Source organism: Rhinichthys klamathensis, unplaced genomic scaffold (genome assembly GCF_029890125.1).
Source record: "Rhinichthys klamathensis goyatoka isolate OS25496 unplaced genomic scaffold, OSU_Roscu_1.1 h1tg000076l_1, whole genome shotgun sequence".
Lineage (NCBI taxonomy): Eukaryota > Metazoa > Chordata > Actinopteri > Cypriniformes > Leuciscidae > Rhinichthys > Rhinichthys klamathensis.
The window spans coordinates 3,492,469-3,504,837 of record NW_026606618.1 but is presented as its reverse complement, the minus strand read 5'-3'; the positions used below and the strand labels follow the sequence as shown (position 1 = coordinate 3,504,837).

The following is a 12,369-nucleotide window of genomic DNA, read 5'->3' as shown; positions in this document are numbered from 1 at the left end:
TTTGAGTTTCTATTCATAAAAACAATCTTGTTTATTGCATTAACTCAAATTTTTAATTTCAATGAACTCAACATTTTAAGGCAACCATTTGCATAAATAGCCAATATGTTAAGACAGTGTCTTAAGTTCTATGACCCATAGCAGTTAGTTAGAGGCAGTCAGTCTTAGTTTTCGGTTTCAAATTAGGCTAATCTGTTTTTAAGTTACTGGTTTAAAAAAGCTATGTCTTAAAGAAAAAATGTTGATGTCTAACTTGTAAGACTATAGTCTTAGAGGTTTATGCAACTGGCCCCAGGTAAATTACTTTTTAAGTTAAACCAACATCCAACAATATATATATATATATATATATATATATATATATATATATATATATATATATATATATATATATATATATATATATATATATATATATATATATATATATTTGCAGTGTAGACTTGATTCAGTGTATAAATTATACAATTTGGTAAAACTCAAATTAATAAGTTAAACTATTTTGTTTTAAATGTTATTTATATTTGGAACTTATAGACCTATATATGAAGTCAATTTGTTGTCATGTGACTTTAAAAATAAGTAACATATTTCAACCTTTTTTTGAAAAGGCACATTTTGTTAATATCAATTTGTTTTTGTTTTTTACATTTTGTTACTCTTCATATTAATGAATCCTATTAAAAAAAATCTGCACAGGTCACATTTTTAGGACCAGTTATTTTTTGTTATTGTGAATTTAATTTTTATGACAATTATGCTTGCCCATATTTTAACATTTAAATGAGCATAAAAAGCCTGTTTTTTACTATTTAAATAATATATAATTATTGTATATATATTATAGTTATATGATATTATGCTAATAGTATGGGGATGCCTACTGGTCATAAACATAATGTCACTATTTAAAAAGAAAGGATGGTAAATTTCCCCGTTTGCTAGACCTAAAACAACGAGGAGAAGGTTGACAATGGCGCCACCTTATGCAAAATCTGATCATTACAGTTGAGGTAAAAGCCCAACTCTCTAACTTACTAAATAAATAACGTAGGCTATATATACACTGCAAGCGACTCGACAGTCTAGAACCGTTCCATTATAATTAACGAATCTGCGACGTACGCGGTGAAATGAGGCGGCGTTGATTACAGGTTTGTCGCGTCGCGTCAGATGGGCTTTAAGCTTCGGGGCGTCGCCTTGACTCGACCCGGACCAATCGGGATTCTGTTCAATACTTTGTAAACAACACAGTCGCACGTTGTATGAAAACTTTACTACGAGAGGATGTCGCATGCCGAAGACTGCCAGAAAATCCAGTTAATTCGGTAAGGGGCATGTTTAAGATTTCTACAGGTTGTGTGTGAGTTTAACTGTTTTATTGCGTCGATGATACGAGCACTTTTTTTTTTCATCTCTGAAAGAACGAGCGCAAGTAAGATGTTGGCAGACATCCGGGACGTCTGTCGGTGAAAAATAGTGATTTTTGGTATATTTCTTTAGCAAAATCTGTTTGTTGTGACACAAAGAGTAGCTTTATGGGTAACTACAGGAATATTGTTAGTAAGGTGGTAATTTTCGTCTCGCGTTTCTTTCGTAAAAGAATGAAGCGTAATGAGATCCTTATCGTAAGTGATAAACTCTTGCGCAATTGAGCCCTAGGGAGCATCGGTGGGCGGCTTACTTATTTTCAGTGTTTTTTTTTTTTATATCGTGAAGTTCAGGGGTCAAGGTGTTTTGTCCACATTTTCATGACTCGTATAGGTGTATGTATGTATGCAATCGTTTGGGAGAGGGTGACTAAAAAATGTGAAATATATGTTGTATGCAAATGGACGCACTTTGTATTTTTTTTTATATGGGTCGGTGACGTGACGCTTGTTTTGTACGGAAGTTCTTCAAAATGCGTTAACATGTAATTCATACAAGAATGTTTTTGAATACACTGTTTTATTAACACATTTTAATTCATATGTGTGAATTAAAAGTAATTTTGAAGTTTTTTTTAAAGGTTGGACGTCAAAAATGTCCAGGTGGTGTAACTGTCCACAGATTCTAAATAAGAAAAAAAAAACCTCATTAATAGGTTGAAATTCTTAAAATTACATAAATTCTTCTATTAATAAGTAAGCAGTGGAGCAATTTTGTTTTAAATATTTATATTTGGAAAACTTTGTAAATTCAAGTCAGTGTGGCATAACCCACTTTGTTGTCATGTGACTTTTTTAATATAACACATATTAACCTTTTTATTAAAATGTACATTTTGTTAATATCAAGGTAATTTATTACATTAATTAATTATTATTTTTTTAAAAGCAGTGAAGCAATTTTGTTTTAAATATTTATATCTGCAAAACTTTGTAAAGTCAGTGTGGCATAATGCATATAATACAAGAACCAATTTTTTTTTTCATGATTAAAAAGTATATTTTTGAAACATTTTGACTTTTTATAAAAATTTAATTTTTATGATATTTTTCTAAGGTCAAGAAATTTGGTTACTCTTGATATTAATTATTAATCTTTTCTAAAAACAGTTAAAATGGGTTTAAAAAAAGTTGTTTAACTTTTTTGAAAAATTATTTTTGACATTAATATTGAAGTTGTTTACGTCTATGAAAAGTAAAAATAAAAAAAGATATATATATATATATATATACATACATTTCAGTACTTTTTATGTTATGGTCACACCACACACTTGTCATTAAATTAAGCCATTAAAAATATATAAATTTTTAGGAAATATTATGAACATTTTTCAAAAACCTAAGTGATCAAATCTAGAGTTTGATGGTGTAATGTTCAGCTCAGCGAGTCATTGCTGCCGTTCTAACACAATGGATGTTTCAAGTGCACCATTAGGTTTCAAAATCCTTGTTGATGGAAGGTATATGGCATTCAATAACACAGTGTTTTTACAGTGTTTGTTTGCTTTTAGTGATGTATGCAGTGCTTCCTTTGAGAAATCTGCCCAGCAGATGCTTTTCAGAATGCAAAACCCTAAAAACAAAACAGAAAATGCCTCAGCAGTTTCAGTTTTTGGGTAATGGCAGAAGGCGAGGGGCAGGGCAAGGCAAGGCAGGTGCTCGTATAAGACATTTAACATGAACACAGGATGTGGGTACAGCCTTCATCTCAGAGCCTCGGCGCTGCACGCGCAGCGTTCATCCAGAGTCCTCTCTCCTGAGGAAGAGGAGGAGGAGGAGGAGGAGGAGGAGGGGGAGGGGGAGGAGAAGGGGTGTGGAGGATTGGAGCTTCCTGCCGGGGGGGGGGCTCGATCGGCAACGCAGTGTCTTCTCTGACTCCTGAGACAGAGGCACTCAGATCTGTGTCATTCAGAGAGCAGGTTGAACATTCAGTGGTCCTCACAGCAGTGTATTTGTCAGGACAGATTGATTGATTAATTGATTGATTGGAAATCTTGCATATCTCAATAATCCTTTGCATTAAGAGTGTTTAAAGCACCCTTCTTAGTTTAAAATCAAAATGGCGGATCTCTCCGTGTGGCTGTTATGGTTGATTTATCTCCTACGCATTCTGTCACCTGCTGTGGTTTTAAAGAGACTTGGCTTCTGAGAAATGACATTGTTGACTTTCAAGATCAGTGTTTCAGTCAGGAAGAATATAGAATGACTATACAGTGTGTGTGTGTGTGTATATATATATATATATATATATATATATATATATATATATATATTTATATATAAAACTAAAATTATGAAATGTTTCAAGTATATATAAAAATATAACACATCTGATGTTGTAAAATTTATCTATCTATCTATACAATATATATATATATATATATATATATATATATATATATATATATATGACTAGATGTGGGCCTAAATCTAATTCAGTTGCTTTTAAAAAAAAAATCGAAATATTGACAATATCCCTTCAAGTCACTGTGATTTCCCTCACACAAAAATGATTACCTATATTTCAAAGTATATACCTATATTATACCTACAGAGAATGTAGGTAATTCATTGTGGTAGTGAAAATGCTCGCTCAACGTGTGCATCCTTACACTCATACCATGCGTTCTTTGTTTTGTTTGTTGTGCTTCTGAAGCGGAAATGACGGTAGTTGTCTTCTCAGCAGCTGTTTGTGGGACTGATAGCATGACAGTGAAAGGCTCATCTGGGTCGACTCAACGTCATGCTTTCCTGGCATCTATGCGAATGGAAACAAAGAAAGCGGAATTTGTGAGACATAAACAAGAATGTTATTGTCATTTAGGCCTTAATATATAGATATCTATATGATCTAAATCTATACTATTTTCTTTCCTTAATCACTGTTACTATTGTAATTGTTATTGTTGTTACACAATTACTATTGTTGAGAATGGCTTCTGTTTAAGGGAAAATATTATAGGTGAACATAAATATTATGTAATATAAGCCAGTTAAATTTTATTTTTTACAGAGCTTTTCACAAAAAGAAAGCAGTTTACACAAACAATAGTGTATTTTTACAAAATACAGGTAAGCAGGCCAAAAGTGACAATAGCGAGTTAAGATGGTTAGATAATGAACCATGAATCACTTTTATATTAGCAAGCAAGAAAAGAAAAAAATAGTAATTTCTCTTGGCTTAGCAATAAAAGCTCTAACTTCCGTATGACTCATTCATTATGGTAAATTGTTTGCATTATAAACAGGAAGACCATAGCTCAAGTTGTACATGGGAATTTTTTTACCTTATCCCTTTTGTAAAGTCCCTCAAACTGGTTTGACTCAGTTTATGCTGTAAAAATGACATACAATTATGAAATCATGTTTACCTAGCACAAAACAGTGTGTTAAATCTCAACAAAGAACGTGACAGCTTTACTTAACACAAAGGAATAAGGAAACATGATACATTTCTTTGAGAATGCTGCCATCTAGTGGATGGAAGATTAAGGTCAGAGACAGTTTGGTAACACATTTTCTGTTTATGGTACTGTAAAAAGGAAATATATGTTGAACATAAAAAAAGCGTTTTTGTAAATGCCATATTGGGCCAGCATTTGCTTCTAAACATGTAATGTGGCTCGCTGGAACCTTCTGGAACAAGCTGTGCTCAATTTTCTTGTTCTTAATTTATTTTCTTTTTTTCTTTTAATAGTTTTCTAAATGTTTAAATATTATATCATTGTTAAAAGGTATTGCTATTATTATGTATATTATGGTTTATATTATTTATATATGTATGTATATTATGGTTTATATATTGTATATGAATAATATAAATAATGGATACATCAACAGTATTATTTTAGTACTGTATTTATCAATATTTACTTTTATTTTTTGTTTTCAGTTTTCATTTTCATTTTAGTTTAAGTTTTAAGGATTTTGTTATGTGCTTTCGTCATTTGTATTATTGTTTTATATTTCTGTTTAGCGTATTTTTATTTTAGTTTTTGGTTTAGCAATTTTAGCAAGTCAAATTTAAAGTATTTATTTCAGTTAGTTGCCAGGCAACATTTATCGATTTCTTTCTAATATTAATATTTAATTAATTTAATTTAAATCACCGATAACAACACTGTAAAACAATACATGTCTTTTAAATAATAGATTTATACCCATATGAATTATATTTTACTTTTATTTTCTTTGTAACAATGACAGTCACATTTTAAATCTGTGTTGAAATATGAGGATAATAAAACTTGAGTAGCCTATCACTTGTGTTCCAGTAGGTGGCAGCAAACACCTACTTGTGGGTGATGGTTACCTACTTATAAGTTATAACTACTGATGGTTAATGCTTCTCAAAGAGGGATTTTCCCTAATATTGTGAACTTTAGTACTTAGATATCCTCTGCTTCCGTTGGCAGAATGTATGAGGCACTGTCATATTCACCGCTAGTGGATTCTAGCTTTTTATATGCCACGTTAACACGAAGCAGCCAGGATATTAGGCTACCTACTGAGTAACCCGAGCCGTTTGTGGTCCACGACTGAAAAATAATGAATAAAGAGTAATTATTGACACATAGCATCCAAAGTTCATTGACATACTGTACGCACGCACATTGGGAAAGAGCTAGCGTGACTCGACGTTTGAAATCAGACCATGGCGTCTCGCACGCAAAATCTGGGCGAAGTGTGGGACTGATGCAGCTGAGAGATGCATGTGGGAGATAGAGAGAGGTTTGTGTCTGAAAATGAGAAGCTATGGATGTAAATGTGGCTAGAGTGAAAGGACTGCATGTAAAAACGGGTGGTCAGCAGGAAAACTCCGCTGTAGACCTTCTCAGCTCCCTGTTTAAGCACTGCTCTTAATTATCCCGGGATCAACAGCTTAAAGTCCCACTCCGATCATATTTTGAGCTATTTTTAAACATTCCCAGTGGTCTTTAAATTATGATTATGCCATTTTTAGCCAAAATCACAAAACCTGTGCCGTTTTCTGGGACTTCGCTTCAGCAGAGCGGCAGTAGCTCATTAGCAATTCGCCTCTGCGTTGTGGGCGGAGCCGTTGGCACGGAGACGACCCTCCCCCTGCCCGTTGCTGAGAGCTCTGTCTCTCCCGCTAGCTTACACCCCCAATACCGGTGGGGCAACAGTATTATATACACGTTAATTGTTATTATCCGAAGTTAATCAAAGTTATCACCGATCACCGATCATTATTTCACTCCAAGACGTCGCGTGTGGAGACGCCCAGTGGAGTTACTACGTCACAACTCCAGTCGATTTTAGCCGGCATTTTGGCGTCTGCTACTGATTCACAGCCATTTGAATGTAGAAATACTCAGAAATACAACTTTGAGCTGATTTTTCTCAAGGTATGTCCTCTAACATCAGAAAAATGCCACAAGAACATGTTAACACCTAGAAAAACATTATTTTCATCGGAGTGGGTCTTTAATCAGGCCCGGCCGACTGTAGACTCTCTTAATTAGAACAAATAAATGAACCAGAGTCGCGGTGATCACACAGGAGTGCCTGTCGACAGGACGCAAATATTGTAGGCCTAATTGATTTATTTGGGAGATCACTCCGTCTTTCTTGCTCCCCTTGGATGATGGTGGTGTGCTTAACTATCAAGCAAGCCTCCTTTGGTTTTAACAGTTTTAGAAAGGCCATGCTGTTTTTTTCTTTATCACAGGTTTTAACCCGTTATGGTCATCATCATCTTTGATCAAAGCCTGTTTTCCTCAGGGAATGTGTGTGGTTTCAGAGGGTAGGGACACACCAAACCGACGCCTAAAGCCCGGGACACACCAAACCGACGCCAAAGAACGTTAGCACTGATGAAAGCCGACTGTGTTGTCGCCTCGCGTCGGGGGAAAAGCTGCACTTGAACCATAGACTGTAAAAAAAGACTTGAACGCACCGAGAGAACCATAGATATCATATAACGTTAATATGATACCTATGGAGAGAACTACTGCCGACTGTCAGCTAGAATGCGTGTTCTGCGCCTGCGTGTAAATGAGTCTGTCTATTTCTGCAGATAGGCTATATTAATCTATATTCGTCATTCAAAAAGGGAAACCGACGCTGCAGATACACAAACCATAAACAAAGCAGTGCGTGCTTACTTGAATATCAATCCTGCTAAAGACTTTCTTTATTCCACTCCGCTCATGTTAATAGGCTATTGAAATAGCCTATTCGCCAAGGGACACTGATGAAAGCCGACTGTTTTGTCGCATCGCGTCGCCTGCGTCACACAAACTGCATGTTAAAATTAAAATAACCGCCCAGGAACACCCAGGTAAGATGACGTAAAATTGGAACAGCCTTCTGTGCCGTTTTGACTTCTTTGCTACAGTTTCGCTATTATTATTGTGCACTCATTCATTAAGCTGATCAGCCAATCAGAGTTCTCGCTCTCACCGAAAAACGCCGAAGGCGTCCGCCTAGATCCAACTGTGCGGAACACACCGAGAAAACTAAGTCGGCCGATCGACGGCTTGGTGTGTCCCGGGCTTTAGGTAGATAATCTGTGGCACATTCACAAAGTGTGTGTTTGTGAATCAAAGCATTCATCTATTCGGTTCTCATAGCCTATAGTCTTGAGCATTGAATTCATAATTAAATTGTGCATGTCTGGGCTATCCATGCACATCCTCAAAGATAAAAAAGGATATGTATTTATATGTATGTATGTATGTGGCCATATAACTTTTGTTTTGTGCATTTTTACCACTTCAGATTTTTTGGCCTAGTGGATTAGGCCTGGGAAACACTAGATGATTTTCAAATCTTAACCGATTTTAAAACTGCTGTAGACCACAGACATAGGCCTAAGGGAAGTTTCAACCGATTTTTAGCATTATAATCCTCCGAATGCACACACTAGATGATTCTTCCGGACCCCAAGACCACACAGCTGTCGATTTGTAGTAACATTTTCACAGTGAGACCAGCAAGATCAAACGTGACTTGAGAAGAAAAACAAATGGGCAATCGACGTAGTCAGCGTGTTCTCTTGGTGTGAGTTTTGTTTAATGGGAAGAAAAACAAAGGAGAAAAAAAGAATATAGGTGAATTTCTTTCTCAATACTCCACTTTCGTGGCATGTTTGCCAAGTTTCATCTATAGAAGCACGCAACATCTGGTTGGTGAAGCTCGCTTGCTCTCATTGGCTATAGCGGGTATCACATCAGAGGCGTCGTAAATATCAAACTTGTTTGTTTTTGATGATTTGGGAACGTGTGGGTCCCGACGTGAAAGGGAGCAGTAAAATAATCGTAATAACGCCACACAATTGAGGATTTAAAAACAAAAACAAAAAAAAGGTGCGAGAAGCCTCGAATCAGGCCACACACCCCAGATCCAGGCTGGACTCACCACTGTGTTGCACTATCTTTGAGTAATGCCTTGACATTTCAGAACTATAGAATAAGCCATGGTTTGAACCTTTTTTATCAGATCTTAAATGGTCATCATACTACTGCGGGATTGACTGCGCTGGCTCCTAAACTCAGTTCAAGGCTCGTATGCACTACGAGATCTGTTGCAAATGGACTTCTCCCTATACTGGCTTTTAGGAACTGCTATGGACAGAGATCTTTCTTTAATTTGCTCACTAGAGCCTGGAATGAGACTCCACAGCACATCAGATCTATAACATCAATAAGACTATTTAAACAAACTTGTGCTCGCCATCTGATGGACAGGTATATCTGTGACCACTGAGATGGCTTTATGGCCTCCTGCTGATGCTTGTTTACTGTCGTGGTTTGTGTGCTTGTTGTGTGTTTGTTATTGTATGGTCTTGGAGTTCTGTTGTGTTTGAGGTATTCATGTTCTGCAGAACAGGAACCTGCTGAAAATCAGTTTTATGCTGAGTCAGGCCCGATTGCTCTTAATCTTTTCCTGTTTAAATAAAAAAAAAAAAAAAAAAAAAAAAATCCTTGGGGGGTGCAAATCGGGCCCAAAACTGGGCTTAAAATCTTCAAGTGTGTGGCCAGCCTTACCTGGCTCAAAAATTTGAAGTGGCACGTTTGGATGGCCATGGCGTTTTTGGTTCGTGTTAGCAATTAGCATTAATGTGTAGTAACATGGCTTTATGAGTAGTATTGTTTAAGTTTATGGTAAGCTATGTCCTCATTTAGATAGCAGGATGAATGTCTTTATTTGTGCGTTCTTACACATAGCAGGCAGTGAGCACACTTGTGTGGGAACCTCAGGTCACGCCGACTGAGAACGGCCGTGATGGATGTCTGACCCTCTCCCATAATCCTGCTGTTTCTAGACTGTCCCATCTCTCTCATCACTCCTTATTTCACTTTAATTCCAGCTCTCCCACAAACAAACGGTAAATCCTGACATCACTGCTTCTCTCAGTCTCCGCCACAGGACTCAAAACAGCGTGTGACATTCATGGCTCTCTAAAAGGCAGCTATTGTTCTGCAATAGGCTGCGATAGTTTTTGCCTGTTTTTACTGCTAAATGAGAATGGGACTCGGGACTGGCCTGGGGAGCAAAAAGTGCACCCGGCTGAATGATTGTACTTTCCGCCATAGCCAGTTGTGTGAATGAGTGTTTTAAAGTGTCTATTGCTTCAATAAAGCTGAGAATAAAGCTAGTTCAATTAAGCTGAGAATGGGCGAGAGGCCTTTAACACTCAATAAGTTGTGTAAATAGCTCTGGCAAGGGCGCTCAATAGATCCCTATGTATGAGGGGGACCGCAAGCGACTGTTCAGTCAAAACTGAACCGCTGGTTTTGAAAATCCCCATCTGTGGTTTTCTGTTTTAAGGGCGGTGCCAGCTTGTTCGTCACCATCACTGTAGCTTAATTTCTGAAGGACAGGCCTGTTACGGCGACGTCGTCGGTCAGCTTTACTTCAGCTATGTAAAGTAATGACCTCACGATATGAAATGAATAAGCACAAATGCTGCGATTCATCAGCCACGACAGCCAGGTAGAGCAAATAGGAGTTTTTTTTTTGTGTGTGTTACTCGTGTATGTCCTCTATACAGACAATGCTGGGTAGATTACTTACAAATTTTAACCCATTACTGAATACAAATTACTTTATGAAAATTGTAGTTAGTAACATAATCTATTACATTTTATGTAATATAATCCGACAACTTTTAGATTACTTTTGACCTAATTTGTTTATAACAGTAGTTTGTTTATAACAATTTGTTAATAGTTGCGTGAGTAGTGGCCAGCCTGTGTGCGCAATTCCACGCAACTCGAAGACTTTCTGAACATTTATAAGCAATAGACTTCTTTTAGAAAGGAACATTAAAAAGATAAAAATGAAGAATTCGGGAGAATCAATGAATTCGGACTAGTTTGCTGACATTTTGTGAATATTAAGTAACTGTGTAATTAATCAAAAACTAATTGTAGTCTGATTACAAGTATTTTAAAATGTAATAATACATTTTTTAGAATCTGACTACGTAATCCAGATTCAGTGCCGCTGCTAGCCATTTTGGTGCCCTAAGCATAATTCATTTATGATGCCCCCCCCGCCCCCCCTAAAAAAAAAACATTTTCATTTAGGATTTTCATTTTGGGGGGCTAAGCCCCCAATGAGGGTATGATTTGTAAAAAAATTAAAAAGCTAAAAAGTAACACTTTAGATTAGGGTCTAATGTTTACTATTAACTAGTTTCATTACCATGCAATGGCATGGTTTTATAATCACTGGGATCCCGAATTTGAGGCAGGTTAGTTAGGGGTGTTCGGGGGAAATTTTGGATTTTTCTGAACTACAGATGTGCATTTTAAGATGTTGTGAAGGCAAAAAAAAAAATAATAATAATAATTCGATAACAACAGCTTTAAAACCATGTCAGTGGGCAGCTGATTATTTTTCTCTCCTCATCAGCATCACACTCTTTTTCTCTTTGTTTTTATCTTGCCCTGTCTCTTCCCCTCCTAAAGTTGGCTTTTTTTAATTTACTAAAGGTTACAATTTGTATTTTATTCTCAATATGTACACATTCATTATAAATCCTGTGCCTAACATGATGAAAACGGCTTTGTTCATGTTTCTTGTCCCCTCACAATGACAGTAGCCTAAACTATTACACTAGGCTACATGTTACAGGCCTATTTTCAGTTAAAAATGGCGAAATTAGACAAAACTATATTAGTTTGCCTAATTATTTTTTGTCATTCGTTTAACATTTATGACCTAAAAAAACCTGTCAAATAAAGTTAAGTTTAGCTACTTACATCTTATCTCGCACTTGACCGTACACTGAAGCGTCGAGTTGCACTGTTAAAATTCGCGCTCAGCGTCTGTGGACATAAAGCCTGCCTACTTTGATTTGATTGGTCATCTCAAATATTCTGACATTGACGAGCAGTGACAGACCAATGAGGCTCAGAAGAACACACACATGAACACACACACACACACACACACACACCCTGTCCTGTGTTTCTGACGTGCTCTCTGTCTCTGCTCGGCGCCGCTGCGGAATGAAGAGGAAGAACGCGCTGAATCTGATTATAACAAGAAGTTTGATGATTGGTTTTTCATTAGGCTATTTTTGGTGCCCCCTCAGCACTTGGTGCCCTACGCACAGCGCGTGATGCGCGTGGTGGGAGCGGCGGCGCTGTCCAGATTTCATATAATCAGTTACTACTCAGCAATGTCTACAGGCCAATCAGATGCATCATTCTGTATGATGTCATCACGCAGGTTTGGGTACTTACTTGCAGTACACCGTGACTTTCTTTAACAAGCTAAGGAGTATCCAAGACCCGCAGGTACCCCTAAAGGTCCCAAATCCCCTCCCCGGCACAGCGAACCCTTACAGGGGGAACAACCACAGCCTTTGTTGGCCGCCCCATGGATCTCACACACAGTTAATATAGACTTTTCCCACTACCTCTGCCAAGAGTCTAAAGTCATTTAATGAAGTGGCGCT

At 36.9% G+C, this 12,369-nt stretch overlaps 1 protein-coding gene across 1 annotated transcript in view; it reads left to right on the top strand.

The window, feature by feature from the left end:
- The first annotated feature begins 1,074 nt into the window (after positions 1-1,074).
- ccnd2a (cyclin D2, a) overlaps positions 1,075-12,369 on the top strand; it is a 160,314-nt gene continuing 149,019 nt past the window's right edge. The window contains exon 1 of the mRNA XM_056250993.1: positions 1,075-1,328. Coding sequence (XP_056106968.1) covers positions 1,266-1,328 — 63 coding nt within the window. The 5' untranslated portion in view covers positions 1,075-1,265. The remainder of the gene's footprint in view (positions 1,329-12,369) is intronic.